Here is a 27,150-nt window from a genome sequence, read left to right on the forward strand (position 1 = left end):
TGGAAGAAGCACCTGCTTCTATCACCGTGTGTGTAGTCAGAGTCTTGCTTTGCCTTCTGAAGCCAGGCCTGGGGACACGGGCCGTGGGGACAGTTTTTGTCCAGGGACTTTAGCCACAATGGATGTGGAGCCAAATCAGTACAGTGGTGGGAAGGGCCCCAGCTGGTGTGGCTCAGTGGACTGAGCGCCAGCCTGTGGACCAAAAGGTCACTGGTTTCTTCCAAGTCAGGGCATGTGCCTGGGTTGCAGGCTAGGTCCCCAGTTGGGAGCGTGTGAGAGGCAACCACACATTGATGTTTCTTTACCTCTCTTTCTTCCTGACTTCTCCTCTCTCTAAAGATAAATAAGTAAATTTTTTTTAAAAAAAAGAGAGAAGTGGGAAGGAATGTGAGGTGTGTGGGTGGCTCACTCTGGGGCCTGCAAAGATTCTTCCCAGAACGGCATTCACCTCTGTACCCCCTTGCTTCCTCCAGGGTCCTGTGGGTCCTGCTGGTGGTCCTGGCTTCCCTGGGGCTCCTGGTGCCAAGGTGAGTGCCCTGGTGGGCGAGTCAGGAACCCCTTTTCCCCATAACCTTTGCTGACTAGCTGCTGGACGAAGCCCCCTCTCTTCTGAGGAGTGTCTCCCCCCTCCACCTGCTGCTGCTCTCCAAGGAGAAGAGCCGGGCATTTTGCAGAGTCGCCACCTAGAAGGGAAAGGGAGATGGAAAGATAAAGAGCTAGGGGTACTACGGTTACAGCTTCAAAGATGGGGAGGCATCGGAGACCTGAGGGGGAGCTGAAGACCAGCAGAGGAAGGAAACAAGGCAAAGTTCAGCCAGCTCTGGACCCAGAAGGAGTTGGAGGGAAGTGGGCAGGGGCAGAGAGTGGCCCCACACTTCCCCCTGCACTGCCTGATCCGGGGGCTTGGCTCTTCCAGGCCCTGTCAATTGAGTTCTTCCGTGGATTAACAGAGGCCAGTGGCAGGCCAGCCAGTGCAGGGAGTGGCCCCGTGGCCCAGGAGGGATTCCAATGCTCAAGTCTCTGGGAATTCTCTCCTGTCACCGCCAGGAGATGAATAAGGAGCCTCCGTGTGGTCACTGGCATCAGGTTGCTTTTCCTCTCCTGGGGGTTTCCATGGCAACCAGACAGTGTCTGAGGCCCTGGGAGCCGGGTGAAGGAGACCCATTGTGAAGAGGGACAGCGGAAGGTGAGGGGGCCTGACTTTTAGAAAATAATAATTACAAAAGTGAGCAAGAATGTTCTGAGAAGAAACCTGAGGAGACTCTGCCTACACCCCCAGGTCACCAGGCCTCCCCAGGGACTCTGCCATCGAGAGAGCCCAGATCTCAGCCAGTTGCAACTTTCAGGAAAAAAATGAAAGTAAAAGCAGAGGCCCCTGGGAGCGGGGTGCGGGCTGCCAGAAGCCCAGGAGAATTCAACTAGGCAGAGCTGGAAAATGTAGAGTGGGGCACTGGTCCTAGCTTGTATTTGCCCTGCTTTCTAGCTCCATTCTAATGGGCCTGGCCCAGAGCCTGGGGCAGCAGTGTTCACACATCGGCCAGATCCCAGTGGAGTAGTGCCCTAAGTTGAGGTGGCCAAGGGCCTCCATGTCCTCAGAAAATGAGAAAAATAGGTAGAGAAAGGGAGATAGAGGTGCCTGCCCATTCTCAGCTATCTACCCATCATCCTACCACACCAGGAAGGCAGGGCCACCCCCCACAGGCTTTCCCACGGGTACTGTGAGACCAACACTCTATGGCGCCCGTGACTGTGGCGTGTAACTGCATTTGCTCGTGGTGGTTCACAGTATCGCGGGGAGATGGAGACAGAGAGGCAGGGGGAGGAAGTCACCAGGTCAGTGAGCTCGGTCAGATGGCCCCACATGCTACGTGCAGGGAGGACATACATGCGTGATTTGGCTTTTTGGTGCATGCATACAGCTGGCCCTACCCTGTTGCTGGCCCTCAAGAGGTCTCTGTCCCTGGTCTTCTCCTCATTCCATCTCTCCTGGCCTCTTCCAGGGTGAAGCTGGTCCCACTGGTGCTCGTGGTCCCGAAGGCGCTCAAGGTCCTCGCGGTGAACCTGGCACTCCTGGGTCCCCCGGGCCGGCTGGTGCTTCTGTAAGTGCAGCTTCTGTTTGGTCTGAAGGGCCTGCGGTCTGTGCTTAGTGCTAAGGGAAGCGGAGCCCCGGCCATCACACTTTCATTCTGACCCAGTGCCAGCCGCCCCACCCCCATCTCTACAGACTGTCTCCCTCCAGCCCCCCGCCCATCCTCCAAGCATTCAGCAGGCTGGTGCCTGGGAAGGGCAGCAGGCCCTGCCCCTGGATCCTGCGGCCTGGGAGAGTTGGGAGGGCCGGGGTTTATCCTTTGCTGCTTGTTTTATAATGACCTTGTCACCTTTTCCAGGGTAACCCCGGAACAGATGGAATTCCTGGAGCCAAAGGGTCTGCTGTGAGTGTTGTCTTCGGACTCAGCTCCTTCGGGTGGGGCTGGTCCTCCCCACCTCACACCTGCTCCTGACGCCCTTCTCTCCTGCTCACAATGACAGGGTGCCCCCGGCATTGCTGGTGCTCCCGGCTTTCCTGGGCCACGTGGTCCTCCTGGCCCTCAAGGTGCAACTGGTCCTTTGGGCCCGAAAGGTCAGACGGTAAGAGCCTAGAGCGAACCCCAAGTTCCACTGATGTCCTGGAGTCAGAGCCCACCCTCCCTCCTTCCCATGCTCACACTCATGTCCTTTGGCGGGCGCCTTTAGGGTTCCTGGGGATGGGGGCAGGGTGTGCTGAGAGAACCCAGTGTGAGAACCTGCCTGTCTCTTTTGTCAAGGGCGAGCCTGGTATTGCTGGCTTCAAAGGTGAACAAGGCCCCAAGGGAGAACCTGTGAGTATCTGCCCCTTAGCCCTTGTCTTTCCACGCTGCTGCTCTCTGGGCCCGGGGCCATCCCCCTGCCCACTGCCCACCGCCCACTGCTCACTGCCTCTGTAGCCCCAGCCCCTCATCTGGGACCTCCCAGGTTGTGCCCAGAGAAGGGGGTGGAACAGGCTTGAGAAGATATTGCAGCTTTGGCTCTCATCTTTGGCTTGACCAGTCCGAACAGTTTTAACTTTACACCCTCTCTCTCCCCCTGGGCCATGTCTGCTCTTCCACGGCAGATCCTTTACGGCATCCTTTCCACAAGCCCCCCAGCCCTCCCTTCCACAAGCCCCCCGGCCCTGAAACAGTCACCAAGGCCACTTCCTCCACACACTGGTCAGTGCTTGCACAGGGCCAGGTGGGGGCTCATCTGTCTCTCTTTGTGTTGGTTCTCAGGGCCCTGCAGGCCCCCAAGGAGCCCCTGGTCCTGCTGGTGAAGAAGGCAAAAGAGGTGCCCGTGGAGAGCCTGGTGGCGCTGGGCCCATTGGTCCCCCTGGAGAAAGAGTAAGTGGGCTGGAGTTCCTGCTTTCACTGGTTGTGACCTCCAGATGGAAATCAAGTCCCTGTGGCTCTGTTCTTGCCAAGTGACGTGGCCTTCTGGGTATCAGGCTCCTCTTTCCTCCATCCACCACCATGGGACAAGGCTCCCTTCTTCTTATTTGTGCCCTCACCCCAAGGGTGACATGACATAGTTTGAGCTCCTTCCCAGACTGGTGGAGACAGGCCCAAGAAGTTAATCTTCCAGAATCTTGCAGGCTGTAGCTACTGCTCCATAGAAACTGTGGTTGGTGGGATGGACCCCCTAGAGCCTGGCTAGGCTCTCTGCGGCCGCAGTTGATTAGGGGCTGTTCCAGCGCACTGCTTTTCCTCCCAATTGCTTCCTAGGGTGCTCCTGGCAACCGCGGTTTCCCTGGTCAGGATGGTCTGGCAGGTCCCAAGGTGAGTTGGGGAAGAGGGGCTGGGGTCCCTTCCTTCATCCTTAGTCCAATGGCTTCCCACTGACTGCCTGTGTCCTTTTGTACAGGGAGCCCCTGGAGAGCGAGGGCCCAGTGGCCTGGCTGGCCCCAAGGGAGCCAACGGTGACCCTGGCCGACCCGGAGAGCCTGGCCTTCCTGGAGCCCGGGTAAGTACAGATTTGCTTTTGCCCTTGGCTTCTGACTCTGAGCAGACCCCATGCCCTTTCCCTTCCCCACCTTTCCCTTCCACCCCATGCTGCCAGGATTGGGAGGTCCCGGGACCTGCTCTGACACCCATCTTTCTCTCCTGAACAAAGGGTCTCACTGGCCGCCCCGGTGATGCTGGTCCTCAAGGCAAAATTGGTCCTTCTGTAAGTCCATCATCTGGTTTGTTGGGAGGGGCTGGGGGTACCCTTGGGGAAGCAGGTGGGAAAAGAGACAGGAGTCTGGGTGGAGACAGCTTATGAATTTTGACAGCTGGGGATTGGGCCGATGGTCGGTTCTGGGGTCAGGTGTGGCCCATGCGGTGTCTGTGACCTCTGAAAATGTTGCTACTTCATGCGTTTGGGCCTTTCCTTGGGGGAAGACAAAGCCAGGTATGAGCTTTGAGAAGCAAAACTAAGCTACACAGGGCCTTGTCACCGGTGGGGGCTGTGTGCACGGCCTATGTGTGTGGGCTGCTGGGCGCAGCCTGGGTCCATGTCACTCGCTGTGTATGGCCACTTAGCAGGCACTTAGTAGGTGTTGGATAGACACGTGCGGTCAGAGTATCTGTTCTGAGAACGGTGTCCTCTCTCTCAGGGAGCCCCTGGTGAAGATGGTCGTCCTGGACCTCCAGGTCCTCAGGGGGCTCGCGGGCAGCCTGGTGTCATGGGTTTCCCTGGCCCCAAAGGTGCCAATGTAAGTAACAGTCTGCTCTCCCATTTCCTTCCTGGGCACTCTCTCCCTCCCTGGGGAGGGGACTGGCTCCCGCATTGAGTTAACCAACGGGCAGTGTGGGTGGGGTCCCTGGTGCCACAGGAGCTGGTGCTTTTGTGTCCTGCAGGAGGGCATGTGGTCTGGGGAAGCCCAGGCCTCCATAGAACCTTGAGACTCCTCAGCCATGACATTGTCACATGGGGCACAGTGCTCTCAGTTTGTACCTGAGTAGGAGAGAAGGTGCTGATTCTGCGTTAGCCTTCGCTGTGCGACAGGCCCCATGACCCAGTGTCCCCAGCCTGCCCTACCTGCCACTCCCACCAAAACCTTCCACCTCACGGTCCTGCACTCTCTCCTCCAGGGCGAGCCTGGGAAAGCTGGTGAGAAAGGACTGCCCGGTGCTCCTGGTCTGAGAGTGAGTTCCCGCCCCACGGCTGTGCCTTGGTGCTGGCTGGACGGCCACCGGGAAGGTCCCCCGCAGCATGCTCCCGGGGTCGCTGGTTAGCGGTGCGGCTTCCTGGGGCTGAGCCCTTCTGCTCTGGGCCCTTTGAGAGCCTGCATAGGGGCACTCTGGTTGCTGTCTGTCAGCAGCCCAGGAGGACAGGGAAGACCCCTGTGTTGAGAAAACAGGGGCCAGGGAAGGGAGGGCAGGGAATGGGCGCACATGGAGTTCAGGCGCGCGATAGTGGAGCTCTGGAAACCCTGGGCCACAGAGTGTGCCTGCCCGGTGCGGGGGTCTGCAGAACTGAGGAAAAGTGACTCATGACATCACCCTTTCCTCTCCCCTCTAGGGTCTTCCTGGCAAAGATGGAGAGACAGGTGCTGCAGGCCCCCCTGGACCTGCTGTAAGTACCTGCTCAGCCTCTCTAGGTGGCACTGTGAGCAGGGGCTTGGTGGGGTGGTGGCCGGGGTGCCTCAGGCCCGCTCAGTAATGGAACTGACAGATGTGGACCTGGGCTGGCCCAGGACACAAGCCCCCCCACTGAGCCAAGGCGAGGTCTCCCACCCTGAGGAGGTGGTGTGGGCCCTGCCCCAGTGACGACTGGTGGGAGAACAGCGAGAAGTACAGGCAAACACACCTTGGTGGGGCCGTGCAGGATGGTGTCTGTCTCGCCCTCCTGTGGCCACCCCCAGGGCCTCTGGCTGAGGCTCTCAGGTGCTCTGGAGTGCTGGCTCAGCCACCTTTGTTTTCTCTTCAGGGACCTGCTGGTGAGCGAGGCGAGCAGGGTGCTCCTGGGCCATCTGGGTTCCAGGTAGGCAGCTGAACCAGGCTTTCTCTGCAGTCCCCTTCCAGCCCTGTGCTCAGCAGGCACCGCAGATGGAGGGCCCACCCCCTCATAGGGGGCCAGGGGAATGAGGTTTCCCTGCACCCCTAGTCCCCACTCTGTGCCAGGTCTCCTTGAAGGGTAGGGGCAGCAAACTCACCTCTTTGCTAATGTTTGTCACTTGGCTTCTAGGGACTTCCTGGCCCTCCCGGTCCCCCAGGTGAAGGTGGAAAACCAGGAGACCAGGTGAGTATGGGCCTCTTTGAATCTGCAACCTGTTCAGATGGGAAGATCTCTTCTGATGCCCAGGCGACAAAGGCAGGAGGGCAGGAGGGGTTCCATGGGGCCCAGGGTGTCTGGGACTGAACCCCAGCTCTCTAAGAGGGCGGTCTGAGCTCAGGGGGAAGGATGCTCAGCCAGGGCTCGGACATAAAAGCCCTCAGTCTTTCACACATGCTTCTTGTTCTCCAGGGTGTTCCCGGTGAAGCTGGCGCTCCTGGCCTCGTGGGCCCCAGAGTGAGTGTCCTGGTGACCATTCCCGCCCGTGTCCCTGGGCCTGCCCTCGCCCTGCACAGCTCTGCCAATGCCCCCAGCAGTACAGTCGCCTTGGGTCCTGGGCTTCCCGTCTGCCCCCCACTTCCCTGCTTCTCCCTGGACCTCCACCCCATCTCTTTTGCCTAACTGCTCCTTGGTGTCTCTGCCACAGGGTGAACGAGGCTTCCCAGGTGAACGTGGCTCTCCTGGTGCCCAGGGCCTCCAGGGGCCCCGTGGTCTTCCCGGCACTCCTGGCACTGATGGACCCAAAGTGAGTGAGGCCGGTCCTGCTGGCTGCAGTCCTCTGGGCTGGCCTGGGAGGCTTGCTGAGGGGGAAGTGGAAGGGGAAGAGGAAGGAGTGAAGGATAAAATTAGCAAGGCGGTCTGGACAGAGGAAGAGAAGGAAAGGGGCGTTTGGGCCCTGGGGTCCCAGGGGAGGTGATGTCCACCACAGACTTCTTCTTTCACCCTCCTCCTAGGGTGCATCTGGCCCAGCTGGCCCCCCTGGGGCTCAGGGCCCTCCAGGTCTGCAGGGCATGCCCGGTGAGAGGGGAGCAGCTGGTATTTCTGGGCCCAAGGGAGACAGGGTAAGTGCCAGGCTGACGTGCCTCCCCCCGAGCCACCCTTCCCTGCGCCCCCACATGCAGTCCCTCTCCCATGCACCCGTGGGTGAGGCCCCCGCTACCTGTCTTGAGGAACTTGGAGACCCCCTCCGAGTTACCCTCCAAAGTCTCTGTTTGCCTTTTGGGGACTTCCTTCCCCCCACCCTTCCCTCCAACTCCCTCCGGTTACTCCTTGTCACTCGCCCTTAGATGGCAGCGATTCCCTCTGGGCCAGGGTCTGAGCTCTGCCTGGAGCCCCGTTCAGGGGCTTCTTTGAGTGCCCCTCTGAGGTGGCCCGGTTTTTCTCTCCTACAGGGTGATGTTGGTGAGAAAGGCCCTGAGGGAGCCCCCGGGAAGGACGGTGGACGAGTAAGTGAATGCTGGTTGCTGGCTTCTTGGGGACTGGGTGGGGACAGGTGCAGGGACCCTATAGGTTTCCAGCCCTGCACTCAGAGGGGCTGTGTGTGAGTGCCGTCCCTGTGGTTGCTCAGCTGTCTGGGCTGGGCAACACAGGGACTTCCCTGTCACCACTGGGGGCCACAGGGCGAGAGGGTGAGAGAGAGTTCTGGGGGCCATGGAGGGCATGCTGAAGTCCACTGGGTGTGGGGCCCCAGAGCCCCTGCTGGGCCCCACGTCCCTGGCTAACTCTCCCTGACTTCCTCACCTCTGCCTTTTCTCTCCCCAGGGTCTGACAGGTCCCATTGGCCCCCCCGGACCTGCTGGTGCCAATGGCGAGAAGGTGAGTCCTGGTTCCCTTCCCCCATCGAGCCCCCTTCTCATGTCTTGGCCAAGACCCTTATTTCTTCTCCTTGCTTGTGAACTGCCACCTTTCTGCCCACAAGGGGCTGCAAGGAGTAAAGGACGGGGGTCTTCTTAGAAGCAAAATCATTGGCTGTGTGTCCTGTCGAGTGGAGCGGATGCCGGAGGAGGGTGCACATGTGGGCGGAAGCGATAAGGAGAAAGGCTATGGGTCAGGGACACCCAGAGCTCCTGTCCATCATCTTGGCTTCCTGGATGCACTTTGCTCTCAAAGGGCTCTGCTTTGACTCCTACCCCCTCCCAAACTTAGGGAGAAGTTGGCCCTCCAGGTCCTGCAGGAACAGCTGGTGCTCGAGGCGCCCCTGTGAGTATCTGCCCCCTGATCCTGTCTCTGTCCCCAGGCCCCTGGGAGTGAGGGAGTCAGCTCTGCCTCTCAGCCTGGCCCTGCAGGCCCTGGTGCTGGCTCCCTCCCTGCCCTTCGGGTCACAGGGGTGGGAGGAGAGATGAGAAATGAAGGGAGAAGGCATGTTGCCCTCATGATGTGATCAGGGTGGAGGGCCTTTCAGTCACTAGATCCTCTGACCAAGAGAGGCTTTCTGACCTGGGACCCTTCATTTAGGGCTGAGCTTTCCGAAGCTACTTCCCGATGCCCTCTCTCTGTGGGGGCTGCAATGCAAGAGGCTGGGGCTGGACCCAAAGGGGCTCTGGGCTCACAGGAGGGAACAGAGCAGGCAGGCACTGCGGCCTTACCCCTCCTGCACCCCCTTCTCTCACAGGGTGAACGTGGAGAGACTGGGCCTCCTGGACCCGCTGGATTCGCAGGTCCTCCCGTGAGTACCCCTGTTGACCCTCCCTGTCGCCCCCTCCACTCAGGCCAGCTCCTCATCCGGCACCCACCTGAGGGCACCTTGCAGCCTGTGGGGAGGTATGGACAGAACTTAAAGAAAGAAATGGTCTCTTCCCTCCTCTCCACACTGACATAATAACCTTCGGCCCAGCTTTCAGGCCCAGGGTGGACACACACTCAGCGACTCGGGCCCTCCCTTTTGGAAGAACCTCAAGTGTTTGGCTTGCCCCCCTCCCTACTCACTTGCTTCCTCCCTCTTGGGACAGGGTGCTGATGGCCAGCCAGGTGCCAAGGGTGAGCAAGGAGAGGCCGGCCAGAAAGGTGATGCTGGTGCCCCAGGTCCTCAGGGCCCCTCTGGAGCTCCTGGGCCTCAGGTGGGTAGTGCTGAGCTCCCCAGGAACTGTTCCCACAGAGCAGGGACTGCTGGGCGCTGGGTAAGGGAGGGGTGGACAGGCAGAGAATGCCTGGGAGGCCTGGGAGGCATCCCACCTGAGTTCAGGGCCCTCTACCCAGCAGACTGTGGAGCCCACTGCTGCCACCGGAGGAAGAAGAGGAGTTTGTACTTAGGGATGAAGACTAAATTGGCTTTTATTTTCCCCAGAGTGGGGTGCGAGGTGGGGTGTGGGGTGGGGTGCTGGGGGATGGGCAGAGTGCAGGCTCTGTCTCCTGGAGCATGCACAGTCCGGGACAGAGCAGCCAGTCTCCTGGGGGTGTAGTAGGACTAGGGGAGACATGGCTGGCCCTGTGGATGCCAGGTGGCCAGGGTGGCTGGCCCAGCTGTGACAGCTTCTCTAGGTTGGAAGTTAGTGCCAACAAAGCTGCGTGTTTGAAAACCTAGCCCTCAGAGGTCCATTGTTGGGGCTCAGGTCCTCCCCCCAGCAACCAGGCCTCACTCTCTCTCTCCCTCCTCCTTTCCCAGGGTCCTACTGGTGTGACTGGTCCTAAAGGAGCCCGAGGTGCTCAAGGCCCCCCGGTGAGTGAGGCCCTGTTCCCACCCTGACCCAGGTTGGCAGGGAGGGGGCTGTGGGTGCAGCAGCTTCTCTCACACCCCACTCCGACCTCACAAAGAAGGCCTGGCCACAGAGGCTCCACTGCGGAGTTCTGGGATTCACCCACCTTCTTCTTCCTCAGTCCTGCTCTTGCCCCAGCCTGAGTCCATCCTGAGGGAGTGCCCCCCCCCCCCCGTTGGTGCACAGCAGCCCTGGGAGACCCAGCCCTGGGCACTAAGTGCCAAAGCTGAGTGTCCCCTACAGGCGCCCATGGTGGAGGAGCTATAGCTGCCTGGTCCTGTGGCCAGACCCCGCAGGCCTTTTCCCTCTCTTGGCTCCCCTTACCCCTTTGCACTCCGGCTTCTAAGACCCCTACAATAAATTCTTGGACTTCCTGAGGCACTAAGGGATTCAGGGGCTCTCCTCTTCCCACATAGGGAGCCACTGGATTCCCCGGAGCTGCTGGCCGTGTCGGACCCCCGGGCTCCAATGTAAGTGCCACTCCTGGCTGGTTCCTTCCTCTGGGCACGCAAGGCACAGGCAGGGGCTGCAGAGTCTTGCTCGGAACTCCTGACAGGGTCCCAGAGAGCCAGGCTCACCCCCTCTGTGTCCACTTCCTCTTCTGGGAGGAGTAGCTAATCAGCCATGGGGGCCCACTCCCCTTGTAGACATCTGGGAGCAGGGGGTGGCCTTCTTGTTGACCGTGGGCAATCTTCCCAGCTGTCTGGCTGGGGCTTGACCCCTCAGACTTCTAGCTTGGTGGGCAGGACAGGGCTGGCGCAGGTGCCAGTAGTTGCCTTTGCCATGGACACACATCTGTCGAGCACACTGCCCCGGGCCCTGCAGGCGTCATGCATCTTGCCCTCAGGGAGCTGCAGTGGAGGGTGGAGCCACCAGGAAACGTCGCCCAGCTCACCACCAGCACCAGCAAAAAAACGGGGGGGGGGGGCAGGTGCACAGGCCGAGGGGACAGAGGAGCTGGGTTTGAGCTGGTCCTTGAGGAAGGGCCAAGGTGGGGTGGGGGGAGTTGAGGCCGAAGGGAAGGAGGCAAGAGGAACTCCAAGTAGATCAGGAAAAGCAAACCGTGCAGGGGTTGGAGAAGCCAGGGCTGGCTGCCCAGAGGTCTCACTGGGGCGAGAAGATTGAAGAGGGACCCTGGGGTGGGGGTGCGGGGTCAAGCTGCCCTCCCCACAAAGGGAAACTGCTGTCCCCGGGACCTGGGTGAGTTGAGTTCTCATTTCTTGCATTTGCTTCTAGGGTAACCCTGGACCCCCTGGTCCCCCTGGTCCTTCTGGAAAAGATGGTCCTAAAGGTGCTCGAGGAGACAGTGGCCCCCCTGGCCGAGCTGGTGACCCTGGCCTCCAAGGTCCTGCTGGACTCCCTGGCGAGAAGGGGGAGCCTGGAGATGATGGTCCCTCTGTAAGTCCCTCGTCAGACCTGGGCCCAGCCCAGGGCCAAGGGTGTGAGAGGTTTCTGAGCTCACAGAGCATGGAGTTGGGGAAGCGGGGAGCAGGGGCTGTGGGGTGCAGGGTGGGGAGCAGAGCAGAGCCATGTACTTGGAATGCTGCCTCCTGAAGGGCTGGCAGCCAGGCCGGTGTGGGTGGGTGGGCCGCTTTGTGTCAGCTCTTAAGTTCTCATCTCCCACCTTTTCTCCTAGGGTCCCGATGGTCCTCCAGGTCCCCAGGGCCTGGCTGGTCAGAGGGGCATCGTTGGTCTCCCCGGGCAGCGTGGTGAGAGAGGATTTCCTGGCCTGCCCGGCCCATCGGTGAGTGAGGCGCACCCTTCCTCTGGACGAGCTGGGCTCAGGCCCGGAGCTTTTCGCTCAGTGCTCCTGATGGTGGAGGCCTAGCCTCCACAGAAGTGATGCCGCCCCAAGGCTTCTACCCACACAGCACCCTTAGACTGTCCCTTGTTCAGCCCTTTCCCCAGAAAGGCTCAGTGGGATCCTGGGCAGGGACACTCAGAGTCCACTCTCATCATTGTCATTGTCCCTTCAGGGTGAGCCTGGCAAGCAGGGAGCTCCTGGTGCATCTGGAGACAGAGGTCCCCCTGGCCCCGTGGGTCCTCCTGGCCTGACTGGCCCTGCTGGTGAACCTGGACGAGAGGTGAGTGGTGGGGCCCACCAGGGGCTGGTCCTTACTAGGGAGAGGAGCCCTGAGACTCTGTGCTGGGCCAGGCAGGCCCAGTCCTGCTGCCCCGGAGAAGGGGTGACGGGGTGGGCTGTGGCTGAGTGGCTGAAGCACCCAGTGCAAAGGAAGGTGGTGATGGGAGAGAGAGGAGCACGGAGGCTTAGACCTGGGTGCACGGGGAGGGGAGGAAGGCAGAGGGGGCTCTGTGAGAAAGCTTTGGCTCCAGCGCTTCAGGTGGACAGAGAGAAGCCTGGCTTCTGAGGGGAGGACAGGGGAGCGGAGCAGGCGATGGGCAGGGGCTGGTCTAATGGCATCTTGTTTCCTTTTGCCCAGGGAAGCCCCGGTGCTGACGGCCCCCCTGGCAGAGATGGTGCAGCTGGAGTCAAGGTGAATATCTGGGGGTCTCTACGGGCAGTTGGGCCTAGTAGGTCTGCAGGTTGGGGTCAGAGTTTTGTCAGTCTGGAAGGACATTCTTTCCTTGCCTCTTCTGAAACATCCTTCTCTGAGCCTGAGACCTCTCTCCTGACAGGGTGATCGTGGTGAGACTGGTCCCCTGGGTGCTCCTGGAGCCCCTGGGCCCCCTGGGTCTCCTGGCCCCGCCGGCCCAACTGGCAAGCAGGGAGACCGAGGAGAAACTGTGAGTATCGTGGGCGCCGCGGTGCTGGTGCCCAGCCCAAGGGCAGATGCAGAGCAGGGCCGTCCCTGCCCCGGCCTTGCTCTGACACCGCCCCCCTCTGTCCTCACAGGGTGCGCAAGGGCCCATGGGACCGGCAGGACCAGCCGGAGCCCGAGGAATCCCGGTGAGTATTTGAGTGCCCTGAACTGGGTTCCCCACAGGGGCAGGCTGGGAGGGCAGTGGGTGCCTGGGGGATCCTGGACTCCTTGGCTCAGGTGAGGCCAGCAGAGGGCTCCTGCCCAGCCTAACCTGACCCAACCTGTGTCTGTCTGTCTTGTTCCCAGGGCCCTCAAGGTCCCCGAGGTGACAAAGGAGAAACTGGAGAGGCTGGCGAGAGGGGGCTGAAGGGACACCGTGGCTTCACTGGTCTGCAGGGTCTTCCCGGCCCTCCTGTGAGTGTTGCCGCCTGTGCTGGGCTCCCCAAGGCCTCCTGCTGCTCAGGGCCTGCTTGAGTTTTTCCCATGCTGCTAAGACAACTTGGGATCATCCTAAGAGATTTCCAGGGTTGGAAAGAAGTTCAGGGTTGGAGGGAGGAGCAAGTGGAAAGGGAATGGGGGTGGGACACATACCTACTCTTCCAACTCTTTCTCCCTCTCTACATATGTATGTGTATTCAAGGAGGCCTCCCATCCTGGAAGATGGGGCCCTGTCTGTGCTGACCTCTGACCTTTGCCTCTTCCTTCTGCACAGGGTCCTTCTGGAGACCAAGGTGCTTCTGGTCCTGCTGGTCCTTCTGGCCCTAGAGTAAGTGAGAGGAGTGAACCCTTCTTCAGAGGTGGGGCCAGGGCACTGGCCAGGCATCCGATTGGCTGCTTCTGGGGAAGCGCTGGGCTCAGAGGGCCTCACTCAGCACAGGAAATAGGACTGTCTCAGTGTGGCTATGGCCGGAAAAGCCCCGGAGGTCACAGGTAGAGGGAAGATGAGAGGAGCTCCTGGGGAATGGGATTTTACGAAAGAGGAGCTTAGGAGGGCAGGGGAGTGTGAAGCTGTCCTGCCGGCTGTTGGCCAAATAGAGACCAGCGTGGGGTTCCGTGACTGAGAATGGTGAAGAGTTGGGAGCAGTGTGGCTAGCGCCATCAGGGTGGGCACCTAACCAGCCCCAGCTCCTCCTGACCTTCCCTTTGCTGATGGCTGCTCTCTCACTGCCTTTCTCTCTCCTGGCCTGCAGGGTCCTCCTGGCCCTGTTGGTCCCTCTGGCAAAGATGGTGCTAATGGAATCCCTGGCCCCATCGGGCCTCCTGGTCCCCGTGGACGTTCAGGCGAAACAGGCCCTGCGGTAAGTGTCCTGGCTGCTGCCCTGCTCTCTGGGATGTCCTCAGCATCCTGGAGGCTTGAACTTTCTGGTGTTAATGACCTCTTGGGACATCAGCCTACAGCTAGTGGTGATGGCATCCTTTATTCTGGGGCCTCCCTGGAGGTTCCAAGGGCCCGTGATTGGTGTTGGGACACAGAAGAGAAGAGCTAGTGAGGAAATAGGGAAGGTGCTATGGTTTTCTTGGTCCTGGCCGGCTGCACCCCTCCCCCCATGAGTCTGGGAAGAAAACACTCGAGTGCATCTTAGCAGGACAGAGGAAGGACGTCTTCCCACAATTCCTGGCTGATTTCTGTTTCCTGCTGCAGGGTCCTCCCGGAAATCCTGGACCGCCTGGCCCTCCAGGTCCCCCTGGCCCTGGCATTGACATGTCAGCCTTTGCTGGCTTAGGCGGGAGAGAGAAAGGTCCTGACCCCATGCAGTACATGCGGGCCGACCAGGCAGCTGGCAACCTGAGGCAGCATGACGCTGAGGTGGATGCCACACTCAAGTCCCTCAACAACCAGATTGAGAGCATCCGTAGCCCCGAGGGCTCCCGCAAGAACCCTGCTCGCACCTGCCGGGACCTGAAACTCTGCCACCCTGAATGGAAGAGCGGTGAGCCTGCAGGGCAGGACCCCTGCCCCAGAGAGTAGGGAGTCAGCCCATTGGGCATGAACCCTTCAGGAAGGCACCCCAGGGCAGGCCACAGGCAGGCCTGGAAGGCTCTGGCAGGTGGCTGCTTCCCCGTTTCACAGCAGATAAACAGCAGCCCTGGCTCCTGCCTGCCATGGCTACATGCCGAGTGATTTCAGGGTAGAGTTCCATCCACCAGGCAGGCACTGCTCTTGTCCTATTGCTTGCACCCCTGCTTAGCACTGAACTTCCCTCTTCCGGTCTCCTTGCCCCTTGACCTCTCCATCTCCCCTCCCTTGGGCTATGTGCGGCCCTCACACCCTGCTCCTCTCCCTCTGGTGTCCCATAGGCCTTTCTGTCTCTGGCCCTCTCTAGAGGGTGTGTCTGTGCCTGTCTGGGCCCTGATGAGGTGCCACCTCCTCCCCCTGCAGGAGACTACTGGATCGACCCCAACCAGGGCTGCACCTTGGATGCCATGAAGGTTTTCTGCAACATGGAGACTGGCGAGACCTGCGTCTACCCCAACCCAGCGAATGTTCCCAAGAAGAACTGGTGGAGCAGCAAGAGCAAGGACAAGAAACACATCTGGTTTGGAGAAACCATCAACGGTGGCTTCCACGTGAGTGCCTGGCTGCTCTAGGCCAGAGGTGGCTTCTCAGATCTCACTCTTCTTTCTCCCTGGAAGTTTTTAGCACCTTGCCCACATTCTCACCAGTTTCCTTTGGGGCCTGTGAGGAATGAAAGAGGAGGAATCATATTTTCCTGCATTTAAAGGTGGAGGAGGAGCCCCTTGGAGGCTTGCTCTATGCCCTGGAAGCAAACTTGTCCTCCCAGCGACCTACCCCCAACCCTCCTCAGCTCTTCTGGACCCTGAACACTTGGCAGTCCCTGAAGCCCTTGGTCCCATTGAATGGCCCTCCTGGGCCTCATACCACTGCTTTCTGCCCTCACAGTTCAGCTATGGAGATGACAACCTGGCTCCCAACACTGCCAACGTCCAGATGACCTTCCTGCGCCTGCTGTCCACCGAGGGCTCCCAGAACATCACTTACCACTGCAAGAATAGCATTGCCTACCTGGACGAAGCAGCTGGCAACCTCAAGAAGGCCCTGCTCATTCAGGGTTCCAACGACGTGGAGATTCGGGCGGAGGGCAACAGCAGGTTCACGTATACCGTCCTGAAGGATGGCTGCACGGTGAGCTGGCTGCCGGAGAGATGAGCTGCCTCGGGCCCAGGGCTCAGGCTAGAGTGGGTGGAGGTGTTGTGGTCCCGCAGTGATGGGCTCACGGGACACGTGAGTGTGAGTGGTTATGCAGAGTGACAGGTGAGGGAGAGGTGTATGCTGTTCTCCCTTGGCTCAGGGGAAATAAGGCCTCACCAGTGTGTCTGATGACTCTTGTAGGAGGATTGCTGTAATGTGTACAGGCCAACCGTGAGCTGGAGTGATGGGGGGTCCCAGGCGGGGAGCTCACGGCGGGTAGTGGGAAAGAGGAGAAGGGCAGGGTGGAGGAGGCCCTGCCGAGAAGGACAGGGGTGGAGGTGGAGAGGGCCCTGGCCAGCTAAGAGGAGGTCTAGGGAGCACCGAGTGTGTCTCTACTTCGTGCTCCGCGATGCTTGGTTTCGGGGTCCCGGGCAGCTGGCATTGGATTGCAAGGCATCCGCTGAGTAGCATCTCCTCTCTTTCTCCCCCAGAAACACACCGGTAAGTGGGGCAAGACTATGATCGAGTACCGGTCACAGAAGACCTCGCGCCTCCCCATCATTGACATTGCACCCATGGACATAGGCGGGCCCGAGCAGGAATTTGGTGTGGACATAGGGCCTGTCTGCTTCTTGTAAAAACCTGAACCCAGAAACAACACAATCCATCGCAAACCTAAAGGACCCAAGTACTTTCCAATCCCAGTCACGCTAGGACTCTGCACTGAATGGCTGACCTGACCTGATGTCCATTCATCCCCACCGTTCACAGTTTGGACTTTTCTCCCCTCTCGTTCTAAGAGACCTGAACTGGGCAGACTGCAAAATAAAATCTCGGTGTTCTATTTATTTATTGTCTTCCTGTAAGACCTTTGGGTCGAAGCAGAGGCAGGAAACTAACTGGTGTGAGTCAAACGCCCCTGAGTGACTACCCCCAGCCCAGGCTAAGAAGACCCCCTTCAGGTGCGGGGCGCAGGAACTGTGTGTCCCACACAATGGTGCTATTCTGTGTCAAACACCTCTGTATTTTTTAAAACATCAATTGATATTAAAAACAAAAAAATTGTTGGAAAGTACATACTGACTTGGGTTTTGTTCTTCATTTTCCATCGGTCCTTGATTCTGTGGCTGATCCAACAGCCATCCTAAGGGCTCCTTCTGCTGACTTCTCAACCAACAGGGAAGGGCACTGAGGCCCCGGCACTGCCTGGCTTAGTGACCTCATACAAACACAACCTTGCCCCTTTTTGTAAACCTTGGCGCTGTGTGGAGCCTGGGGGTGAACTGGGACCCAAGACTGAGATTTGGGAAGGGAGGCACCAAAGAGGGACAGCCTTGTTCTTGAGACTGAACATGGACCAGGACTCGGGTGGATTAGTGCAGGGTTGGTATGCTCTGAGCTCAGGGGATGGGATGCTGTGTGGGCTACATCTTGCTGGGTGGGAGAGATTAGAGACACTCCTGAGGGAGGAGAGGGAGCCAGGAAGGGGAGGAGGGGAGCGGCCCATGCTAAGTGCACACAATCAGGCAATCTTGGTGGCCTACTTATTTGTGTCTTTCTCTACGACTTTCAGGTCAAGGAGAGGTGAGAGTGTTAAAAGCTTAACCCATCCCTCATTCCTCTTTCCTGCCCCTGTGCCTCTAGTCCCCCTTCTACATTTCCTGTACTTAAAGCTTCTTTGGGCTGCCTCCCAACATCAGGCTTATGAGTAGGCAGCCTCCCATCTCTCCCTGTCGTCAGGTGTCCCTTGCTTTCTAATGACTTGTGTATGTGTGGCAAAAATGAGGAAGTGGTCACCTTCTTCACTAGAGGGCTAGTTCACAATTAAAAATCAACAACCCTGTCTGTGAGTCCTTTTTCCTTTTAGCTCATTCCCTCCGCACAAGGTCAACAGTGTGGTGATTGCAGCGGGGAGGGGCGTGTAAGGGGACTAAATGGTAATGGAAAAAATACCCCAAAAAATCTTAAAAAGAAAATAACTCTTCCATCTATCAAGAGAGCTAATGGGGGACAGAGGAGAGCAGTGAGAGGTAGAGATGCTCATTAAAACATTTCCTTAGACAACAGGTGGACCTGCAGAGGTGAGTTAGGTGTGAACCAGCCAACCCCACTCCAAGAGCCCATGCTGCTCCCTAGTGCACTTTGCTCCCCGCAGTGGCATCAGGCTAGTTTTTCTTACTAAAGCAGCGCAGTAGACTGTGACCAGAAGCTCAGACCTTTGTAAAAACAAAGTTCCCTTTGCATCGGGATACCAAGGTGATCGATCCCTCTCTGTCCACCCACTTCCTAGGCACCTGGTAAAACCTTGAAATTATAGTAACCGTTACATAGTAATCCAGGAGTGAACCAGAAGTAGCGCTCAAGGGAAGAGTAGCAGAGGGACAGCAAACCCTGCCTCCACGTGGTCAAATCGAAGTGCGGCACCATGCAACTTACTGTTGGTGCCCCCCCGCCCCAGCCTGGACCAGAGGGACAGGGGAGAGCGACCAGGTTTGTGTTAATTCCTGCGATCCCTGATGCCCCAGGAAAGGCCAAAGGCCTCTGCAATAAGAATCACCTCTCATACAAAAATCCTGACCCCAGCAGGATTGCACGAACACACCTGGCTTAGCAATTGTGAGGCCTCAGTCAGATTACATTTCCTCTCTTGTGCTTTCTCATCTCTGCGGAAATATCTGAAGGCTTTTAACTAGGAGTCAGAGCTCCAGCTAAGACTCAAGTTCCCTAGATCCTGGGTAAATGACAGAACACCTTCTGAAATAGCTACCCCTTCTAAACAACTGAAGGAACACAGAGAGAACCTTAAAAGAGTGCTTTTGAGGTGGTGAAGACTCTTATAAAGATGAAGAGTAAGGATTATTTTGCACAGAGGAAATACTTGAGACCCCTTAGGCTTCATGTAGAGCATTTAGACGTAGGCAGATTCTTTCAGTAATTTGTCTCACACTTGGGTTTAGAATCCCTAGACAGTTGAGCCAGGGACGGCGGGATCCCGCTTTGGGGTAACTAGGGTTGGGGAAGAGATGGGGCCTGGTGGGTATAAAAGGCTTGTGATAAAGTTTTAAACTTCTAGCTATGACTCTAGACAAAACATATCAGAAAATGCAATCCTTAGCATACAGCAGGTGCTTAATAAGTACTTTTTGGAATGAGTAAATTAACAAATGGAGATTTCAACCAGGTAACACAGTGTAAGCGGCTGGAGAGCCAAGAGACAAGTTACAGGAGAGGCCAAGCCAGAAGCTACAGAGAAAAAGAGATCTCTGATGAAGCCTCATTTCCAGGAAACACATTCTTTCCAAATTTCAGTCCATCAGAAATCCAATGATGACAGCAATGACACCTGAGCCATCACCTGCCCCTTCTGCTCCGGTGTCGCTGAGAGCAGGCTGTATGCATGTGTTTGGGAACTGCCACACAGCGCGGCACAACTACGCAGAGCAGCCCGAGGAGCAGCTCGGGCTGCCAAGGGTAGAAACAGGTGTGAGAATTCATAGCATTATGAGGTCAGACTGCTGTTTAAAACAACTAAGTGCTTTCACTTGAGTATCGTAGCCGGATCTAAGGTGTACTGAGCCCTGGCTGGGTGGCCCGGCTGGTTTGTGTCATCCCGCACAGCAACGGGTCGTCGGTTTGAGTCCAGGTCAGGGGGACACATGGGAGAGGCAACCGATTGATGTTTCTCTGCTTCTCTTTCTCCCTCCCTTCCCCTCTACAAAAAATAATTTTAAAAAAAGTAATACTGAGAAGCAAGCAATGCTATTGAGGCACAGTCACAAAATTATTAAAACTTAAGTACCTATATGAGTAGCTTTTCCAAAATTACATAAAAACTATACTAGAGGCTATTTGGAAAATGGGAACACTAAAGAGAAAAGGTAGCCAGGTGAACACCTTCCTGTGTTCAGGGCAATGTTCTCAGAAACGGTGGACATTTGCTTGCACACAGGTCGCGGCCCATCAGCGACCCATGGAACAGTCACCACCATTGTGCCCATACAGACCCCCGAGGGGTCCAGGGTAACACTGAAACGCAGCTTTGCACCCTCAGCTTTCGGGTTACTCCATCGCGGTCAGTGTAGGTGAGAGAGTCCCACAGTGTAGCCTTAGTTAAATAAAGGCTCAGAGTGTCAAACTCACTACGCAAATATTGAAGGTCAAGCTACAGGAATGAGGACTAACACACACCCCGGCCACCCCCAGTGGCTGTATCCCAGCTAGATCCTCTGCCATTGTCCCCCGTTCGATGGCTGAGAGCTTGGAGACAGTTGAAGAAACTTTCAAACCAGGCCCTCTCAACCACGACAGCCAGCAGGTGGGAGCAGTTTTACTGCGGAGGCATCTCTGCCCTACTTCTTCCGACCTCCAGGGGGCAGAGTGCCCTGTTCCGGAAGAGCAACAGGGCGGCGTGTCACCACCAGAGGAAGAAGAAAGGTGAGGCTGTTTTCTCTGATAGGAGCTTCCATGGGCGGTACCAGGAGGGTTCCTTTTCTTCCCTCCCATCCCGTGCTGACCTACTTAGCCGGCAACTCAGCCACAATTCCCCCAGAGGTGTCTAAGATATCCCAGCAAGCAGAGGAGACAGAGAGGAATCAAAAGCAGGGTTTATTTTTCTACCAAATCCCCAATCCATGTTCCAGCCAATGGATGAAGGGTAAATCAAGCCCCACATAGACTCTTAGTAAAAACAATTAGAACTTTCTACAAGGAAAAAAAGTTCTGCTTCTTAAAAAAAAAGTTACTAGGCATTTGGGAGATGAAACGATTTTACACACTGAGTGGTCTGTGCTCTTTACGTATTCCGATGCCCCCACTGCCCTCCCCGGGCAGCTGGGGTCCTGAAAACAGCTGTGCAGCTGCGCTGACCGTCCCGTCTCCATGTCACCCTGGTTTATAACCTAGTACCACGGCAGACTTCCGATTACAATGCTCTAAGAACAGCTGAGAAGACCTGCATTAAATTCTTCAAGCCGTGAGTGTCTACTGTTTGCTGGGCATAGACTGGGCAGTGGGTCTGCTGGTCGATGGGAGACATCAGCGGTGCTAGAGGTGGTTTTCCTCCCAAGGGGCAGGGGGGCGTGTGCTGGGGGTTAAGAGAACCAGTTTCTCCTCCACCTCCACCACCTGGGGCAGGTGAGGCCCTGGGAGCAGAGGCTGTGTCTCTTCTGACAGGTGGTGCCGTGGAAGCACCAAAAGCAGTTTCTAAACAGCTGAGGAATTTTTCCCACAATCCACATAGTGATGCGTCTCCAACGAGCTCTCAGTCATGTGGCCGATGTATGAAATCTTCACTGAAGTTCTAGGAAAAAGAAACCAAGAATTCTGTTTTTGAGATGAAATAAGAAAAACTGCTCAAATAATGTCTTGCACACTCAGTCAACAACATCCACATGTATTATCCAATCCCTACCTTCATGGTTACGCAAGAGAGTCTCTCTACATCCACAGAGATGCTGTGCTGCCTCCTGACCTCCTACATAAGCCTTAACTCTCAGCTGGGGACGATTTCACCCCACCACGGACTTGCGGCACTGTCTGAGACATTCTGGTTTGTTCCAACCGAGTGGGGAGGAGGTGGTGAGTGTTACTGGCATCGGGCGCGCAGAGGCCAGGGTGCCATCAGACACCCCACACACAGTGCGCAGGAAAGCACCCTGCGACGAGCACCTGCCTGCGCCAGTGTCAACGGTGCCGAGGCTGGGAAACCCTCATGTTGCACGTGGCCACAGCAGACCCCCGTCACCTGCAGCTGTCACAGTCATGGCTCTAGGAGTGGCCCAGAGGTCCGCCACACTCAGTAATTTGTGTGGCTAGAGAGTCAGTCTGGCCAAATGCTTGATAAAGCTTTTTGTTCCTTACCAGTCTAGTCAGGGCTCTGCAGGGTCGCAACACGAGACCCATGTCATGGGAAACGTTCTCAAACATCTCAGTTCTGGAACAATTCGGTTCTTGACCAAGTTGTTCACGGAAAACATGTCTTGGCTGTCCCAAAAAACTCAGTTTTCGATTCTCCACCTGATGGGCCTTCCCTGCCAACACCTGTATGATCAGTCACACATCTCTCAGGCGATAAACAAAGGAGATTCGGTTTTTGAACAAACCGGCTCCTTGAACGGTTTTCCAGAACGAATTAAGTTTGAGAACTGAGGTTCCACTGCACATCTAACTGCTCGCTGTGGCCCTGGTGGTGTGTGCAGGGGTTTGGACACCGCGTTCACTGTGTCTGGCCTGGAGGAGCGGGCGCCCCCTTTGGCCGTGTGGGCCCCCAGGACCTCCTGTGCAGAGGTGGCAAGCTCCCAGCCTGGCCGCCCAGGTTCAGACACAAGGGCCACGGAACAGGGAGGAGAGTCGCGTACCTCATGAAGATCACTATGCTGTGCACCTCGATTTCAGGCAATCTGCAGAAGAAGCTGCCAAACAGCAAATAGGAAAACAGTCCGTTTAGTTTAGTTTTTTTTTTTTTTTTTGAAGGAGAATCAGCAGGGGAGTGCCGAATTACACTGTCCAATGGAGGAGCAGGCAGCCCTGTTTGGGACCCCCTCCCCACACGGACTCTCCCGACCTCAGTGCACCATGGCTCCCCAGCCCCCGGGGTCCTTCTGCCCTCCCACGATCTTTTTGTTCTTTCAAGCCATTCACATATAAATGCTGGAGCTTGGAAATGTTGCCAGTGGCTGAAGGTTCTCCTTTAGATATCCCAGCACTTCAGGCACATTATTAAAAACCACACCCGCCAAATAAAGCTCAAGACAGCCTCAGCTAGGAAACCTATGGGCCAAAGGCTGGAGCTCCCGGCAGGACCGGCCCGAGTCGACTGAGTACAACAGCACACCCCCCTCCAGCGGAGAGCGCACACGGTGACAACGGTGTTCTTACTACACATAGGAAAACGGGCCTCCCATCTCCGCCTGCACAGTGAAATTGACCTGAAAAGAAAACGCCACAGTCGGTCTGTGGCCACGCAGGAGTGACCCAGAGCACTACTGTCAATTAGCATCAGAGACCTGGGAGCGTTCTTCCACCACATACAAAACATTCCCCCTAGACTGTCCCTCATACAGACTGTGAGCCTCTAGCAAATTCTTCAACCTCTTCCCTTTTGAGAGGCCAGTGGACCTCAGCCCATCATTCTGCCTCTTCTTGGTTTGCAACAAGTTGCTTTCTTTTACGTATTCTCTTTTCCCCCTACTACTTAAGTGCTAGTTGATTGTCCCCCCTAATTTCTCATAATTACTGAGCCTGTCAGGTCTTTCTCATCAACCAGCTCTCGCCAGTGGAAGCGGGGGGAAAAGGAAAGGAAAGAGGCTACGGCATTCCCACAGCGCCCACTCTACTCTTAGGCCTGTGGGGCAAGGCTCCTAAAAACCCTCCAAACAAACAGCATACCAGGTGCTCGCTCCGAGGTGGAATGAGGGAGGTGTTAGTTGTCACATGTGACCCAACCACTGTATTCATGTACTGAACTTGGCTGGACAGGCTGGTCACTGCCACAGAGTAGAAGTTGGAGTTCCTGATTTTGAGGGTGGCCTGCAGCAGGGCAAGTGAGGACACAAGTGTAAGTTTGTTTCCTCGGAGGCCCGAGACTTGCAGGTGCACAACCCAGGAAGGGAGGCCCTACGTCTTACCTTGATGGCGAGGATTACAAGGGAGTCCTGATTATTAAATGTGACTTTCATCACTCTGATGCCATCATCATCCACAAGGACTGAATGTGGAAATAGGAAGAAAGCCACCAAAACAAATGCCAGGAGACAGAGCAGGACAGACAGGAGGACATACTGTTTGCTGCAAATGACAGAGCACATGACCAACTCGGGTAGTCAGATTTCAAGGTCCAATCAGGTAAGGTTAACTGCAAAACCAGGAATGACGGGGGAGGGACAGGAAGTACAAAGGGCTAGGAGCAAGAATGAGTGGCGTGGCAGAAGCCTCTGTGGTCTGCATGCTGGGAGGGGAAGCTGCAGAGAGGAGCGGTGTGGACAGGAACATCTCCTAACCTCCCAGGATGCTTCCCTTCTCCAGTTCCTTCCAATTCAGTTCCTTCACTTGGCCCTCAGAATGTTCCTAGCTTCAAGGGTCCTCCCCCAGACAGTGAAGGGGACAGACACCTTTCTTGAGTGAACAGTATTAAGGAAATGGAGGAATTTACAAGAACAGATCAAAGTTTTCAAAAACGTAACTGGCATTCATATGTATAAAAAGGGACTAGGATAGAAGTAGGTATTAACTGGAGAGAGGCAAGCAACTCACGTTCTCTGAGGGCGCAATCTCTGATCACTGTGAGGGATCAAAGCCACCAACTCATTCACTTGCTCTAGAAAAGAACCAAAACAATTATTTTTGGTCAAATAAATCCTATGATTTGGCAAAACGTTCCCTCACATCGCACACCGGCCTGCCACAACATACTTGGAATTAGACATTTCTAAGACACGAGTTTCACATTTTGGGTCTAATAAACAAGCAAATCTATAGAAAGTGCCACAAATTACAAAATATCTTTTTCTGGCTTTCCTGTCTGGCCTTGGGGAAGGCATCACCTCTCTAGGCCACTGTCTCCTCATCTCCATTATGAAAGCTTTGGTTCTTACAGCTCTAAACCTCTGTGACTCTCTATATGAACTGTTACGACTTTCTGAGGACCACCTTCGTGGGACAGACGATCCCACACCTAATCCATGCTCCACTCCCGAGCGTTTGTTTTTCTCTCCCCACTTGATGTACGTAGTTTTCAGATCTTACATTGTTAATGATTCACCATCTGCTTCCTTTGAACAGAAGCTTCCTGGGTGGTCCACTACCTCCCACCAACCAAAGCTGTGCCAGGTCTTTTAAGTGAGAACAATAAAGAAATGTGCCTGTCCACCTATCTACAGCAAACTGTTAAAGAGACAACCAGAGACCCAAAACGGAGTCATTTGTGCTGAAGCCCATGACAGTGAACCTAGACTTCATACCTGACCCAACTGCAGTCTCAATCTTCTCCACGAACATAATCTTAATCAGTCAGTCTGGTCACCAATGGTGCAATCTGTCGTGTGGACCCTCTCTATCCCTCTCCTCCCCCCCAAGAACAATCCCTCTTGCCTGAAACAATTCTTTCTTTCCTTTTGCTAACAACTTTCATGTCCCACCCAGTGTCTGCCTATAAAAGCCTTCCACACTGAACAGCAACTTGTGGCTCCACTATACTTATTAAATGCGATGCTGTTCAATCTGTGAATCACTCACTGAAGCCAATGAGATCTCCAAATTTACTCAATTGAATTTTTGTTCTTTAACAAAACCAAATGTTCCAAACCAAGGAAACAACAAAACAGTGGAAGTGAAGAAAAGAAAGGCTTTCGAATATAAGGAAACCGAGAGAAGTTGTGGAACCTGCCCAAATTTATCAAGTCAGCTGAGCTGGCTCCTGTTCAGGGCACCATCTAGGACTATGGTATTACTGCTAGAACAACAGCTCTGTCTGGGAGAGAGAAGAAGCCGTGTGGGTACCTACGGATTCTCACTGGGGAATCAACCTTCCTATGACCAAAGCTTCTCACCTGTTGGAATGTAGCCTGTCCCTTGGCACGTGAGACAGGTGATGCTGTCCCGCCCAGTGAACTCCACATATGGGAACTGGGCAATGGCTTCTTCCTGCTCCCGTGCATCCAGCGTATCCTCTCTGTCATCTTTCTTTCGCTTGTAGGAAAAAGGAAGAGTGAAGGCAGAATGCTGGGACCCCATGGCTGAGATGTACCACCTGTGTCATGTCCTAGGATGCAGAGTCAAGTGAGTGCATGTTAGTGGCCACACAGAGCAAGAAGATAAGAAATTGTATCAGTAGGACAAGTGAAAACGCAAAAAAGATTAAATTACTGTCCTGAGTGTGATCCCAAAGACCTGCGCAAGATCCACTAGGACTTCATTTTGTAGCAGTGATCCCCATCCGCCTCCTGCGGTCGGAGGAACAGGGCCGCTTCGGCCAACCTGCCCAAGTCCTCACAGCCCAGTTCCCCCCGATCCAGCTTTGCCCCTTCCTGTCCACTATTTGCAAACTCTGAGCCCTCCTCAAGAAATCCTTCCTGAACAAACAACAGACACCAAATTGGTAACAGGCCTTAGAGATCCTCCCACTCGCGTCTCAGCCCCGGGGGGCGAGCTCAGGTCACGCCCCCCCGGACCCCACCCCACCCCTGGCAAAAAGCGACGCACCGAGCCCACCAGACTCACCCAGAGCGGAGCAAAAGGCGGAGTCCCTGGACCTGCAACGCGCGAGCCCCCAGCAGGTGCTTTCTGGCCGCAAGCCCCTTCCGTCCCCACCACCTCCCCGCGTCAGCGCATTTACCTGCCTCTGGAGTCCTCGGTGCTGCCCACACTCGATGCGCACGCGCGGAATGGCTAGCTATCCGGGGAACGGCAGCGCGCGCGTGCGCTCTTCGCGGCCCAGCACTCGGCGCCGCTAGAGGGCGGCAGAGTGCGGGGGAGGAAAACGCGCAGAGAGCGAGAAGGGAGAGGGTGAGGAGAGGGGGGAGAGGGAGGGAGTGGGAGAGGGAGAGGGAGGAGGAGGGAGAGGGAGGGGGAGGGAGGGGGAGGGGGGAGGGGGAGAGAGAGCGCGCTGTGCCCGGAGGTTCCGTAGAAATGCTGGGAAAGGCTCCAGGCAAGTTTCCGGAGCAGAATGTCTCTCTGCCCGGGGAGGAATCGGGAGGCTCCGGCGGTCACAGCCAAACTCAACTATTTTTTTGAGCACAGGGGCTGTGTAGACACGCTGAAGGTACAAAAATGCAGAAGACACCAAACCTTCCCTCGTCCTGCCCTCCACACGCAAAAAAGGCACGCACGTAGGGATTCGAGGTGTGGTTTCTCTGTAGGTGCTGCCACGTTGAGCTTAGCCCGTGCAGAAGGGAGTGAGGGCGGACATTAGACAGGTGAGGTTACCCAGGATGATGGTGGGGAGAGGAGAGATTCTCAACTGAGTGAATGAGGGGCCTGCTTGGCAATGGACAGCGAGGCTGGAGTCCTCCAGGGCTTTGCCACCCCCTTCTCTCGCTCCTCATTCTACTGAGGGTCAGTGGATGGAAAATTTCTAAGAGGAAGCAGTAGGGGTCAGGGGAATGCTGGCTAATAGGATTCTCGCTGAAGACATGCGGGATACTCTTGGGGTTGGTGGGAAATGAGTAATCCGACTAGATTGGAAGGTAACCAGATAGTGAGTGTTGTTGGGAGTTCTTGCTAAAACTGGATTTTACAGTAAGTGCACAGAGGGGCCGAGGGAAGGTTCAGGAACCTGACTATAAAGTTTGGTCAAGCAAGAAATCTTTGTCAGAAGCAACAGAGAGCCATTGCTCCTCCTTTTTCTACCTCTGTCCACACATTCTCCTTGAAATCCAGTCTTCACCTTTCTCTTTGTAAGCACTATTCCAGTTTATATTCCTTTAGCTACACAAATCTGATTTTGTTGGGGACAGCAATA

At 56.2% G+C, this 27,150-nt stretch overlaps 2 protein-coding genes across 4 annotated transcripts in view; one reads left to right on the top strand and one right to left on the bottom strand.

The window, feature by feature from the left end:
• COL2A1 (collagen type II alpha 1 chain) overlaps positions 1 to 16,770 on the top strand; it is a 30,937-nt gene extending 14,167 nt beyond the window's left edge. The window contains exons 18-54 of the mRNA XM_024575598.3: positions 474 to 527; positions 2,001 to 2,099; positions 2,388 to 2,432; positions 2,530 to 2,628; positions 2,805 to 2,858; positions 3,288 to 3,395; positions 3,777 to 3,830; positions 3,916 to 4,014; positions 4,165 to 4,218; positions 4,649 to 4,747; positions 5,127 to 5,180; positions 5,557 to 5,610; positions 5,965 to 6,018; positions 6,223 to 6,276; positions 6,502 to 6,546; positions 6,737 to 6,835; positions 7,044 to 7,151; positions 7,482 to 7,535; positions 7,852 to 7,905; positions 8,236 to 8,289; positions 8,702 to 8,755; positions 9,039 to 9,146; positions 9,692 to 9,745; positions 10,199 to 10,252; positions 11,019 to 11,180; positions 11,419 to 11,526; positions 11,759 to 11,866; positions 12,224 to 12,277; positions 12,420 to 12,527; positions 12,637 to 12,690; positions 12,851 to 12,958; positions 13,257 to 13,310; positions 13,735 to 13,842; positions 14,187 to 14,475; positions 14,925 to 15,112; positions 15,447 to 15,689; positions 16,187 to 16,770. Coding sequence (XP_024431366.1) covers positions 474 to 527; positions 2,001 to 2,099; positions 2,388 to 2,432; positions 2,530 to 2,628; positions 2,805 to 2,858; positions 3,288 to 3,395; positions 3,777 to 3,830; positions 3,916 to 4,014; positions 4,165 to 4,218; positions 4,649 to 4,747; positions 5,127 to 5,180; positions 5,557 to 5,610; positions 5,965 to 6,018; positions 6,223 to 6,276; positions 6,502 to 6,546; positions 6,737 to 6,835; positions 7,044 to 7,151; positions 7,482 to 7,535; positions 7,852 to 7,905; positions 8,236 to 8,289; positions 8,702 to 8,755; positions 9,039 to 9,146; positions 9,692 to 9,745; positions 10,199 to 10,252; positions 11,019 to 11,180; positions 11,419 to 11,526; positions 11,759 to 11,866; positions 12,224 to 12,277; positions 12,420 to 12,527; positions 12,637 to 12,690; positions 12,851 to 12,958; positions 13,257 to 13,310; positions 13,735 to 13,842; positions 14,187 to 14,475; positions 14,925 to 15,112; positions 15,447 to 15,689; positions 16,187 to 16,333 — 3,396 coding nt within the window. The 3' untranslated portion in view covers positions 16,334 to 16,770. The remainder of the gene's footprint in view (positions 1 to 473; positions 528 to 2,000; positions 2,100 to 2,387; positions 2,433 to 2,529; positions 2,629 to 2,804; positions 2,859 to 3,287; positions 3,396 to 3,776; positions 3,831 to 3,915; positions 4,015 to 4,164; positions 4,219 to 4,648; positions 4,748 to 5,126; positions 5,181 to 5,556; positions 5,611 to 5,964; positions 6,019 to 6,222; positions 6,277 to 6,501; positions 6,547 to 6,736; positions 6,836 to 7,043; positions 7,152 to 7,481; positions 7,536 to 7,851; positions 7,906 to 8,235; positions 8,290 to 8,701; positions 8,756 to 9,038; positions 9,147 to 9,691; positions 9,746 to 10,198; positions 10,253 to 11,018; positions 11,181 to 11,418; positions 11,527 to 11,758; positions 11,867 to 12,223; positions 12,278 to 12,419; positions 12,528 to 12,636; positions 12,691 to 12,850; positions 12,959 to 13,256; positions 13,311 to 13,734; positions 13,843 to 14,186; positions 14,476 to 14,924; positions 15,113 to 15,446; positions 15,690 to 16,186) is intronic.
• A 3,512-nt stretch (positions 16,771 to 20,282) lies between these two features.
• TMEM106C (transmembrane protein 106C) lies at positions 20,283 to 26,089 on the bottom strand. 3 transcript variants are annotated; one of them, XM_024575864.3, is made up of 8 exons: positions 26,026 to 26,089; positions 25,241 to 25,452; positions 23,946 to 24,009; positions 23,321 to 23,480; positions 23,082 to 23,222; positions 22,572 to 22,621; positions 22,052 to 22,105; positions 20,283 to 20,994 (listed from the first exon to the last, which is right to left on the bottom strand). In XM_024575864.3, the coding sequence occupies exons 2-8, from the start codon at positions 25,422 to 25,424 to the stop codon at positions 20,898 to 20,900; spliced, it is 750 nt and encodes a 249-aa protein (XP_024431632.2). In that variant the 5' UTR covers positions 25,425 to 25,452; positions 26,026 to 26,089; the 3' UTR covers positions 20,283 to 20,897. The 3 variants fall into 3 exon arrangements, with proteins under 3 accessions (XP_024431632.2, XP_053777544.1, XP_053777543.1); XM_053921569.1 differs by having other exon boundaries at positions 25,893 to 26,026; XM_053921568.1 differs by lacking the exon at positions 26,026 to 26,089 and adding an exon at positions 25,911 to 26,004.
• Positions 26,090 to 27,150: the final 1,061 nt, after the last annotated feature.

The sequence above is a fragment of the Desmodus rotundus genome, chromosome 3, assembly GCF_022682495.2.
Source record: "Desmodus rotundus isolate HL8 chromosome 3, HLdesRot8A.1, whole genome shotgun sequence".
Lineage (NCBI taxonomy): Eukaryota > Metazoa > Chordata > Mammalia > Chiroptera > Phyllostomidae > Desmodus > Desmodus rotundus.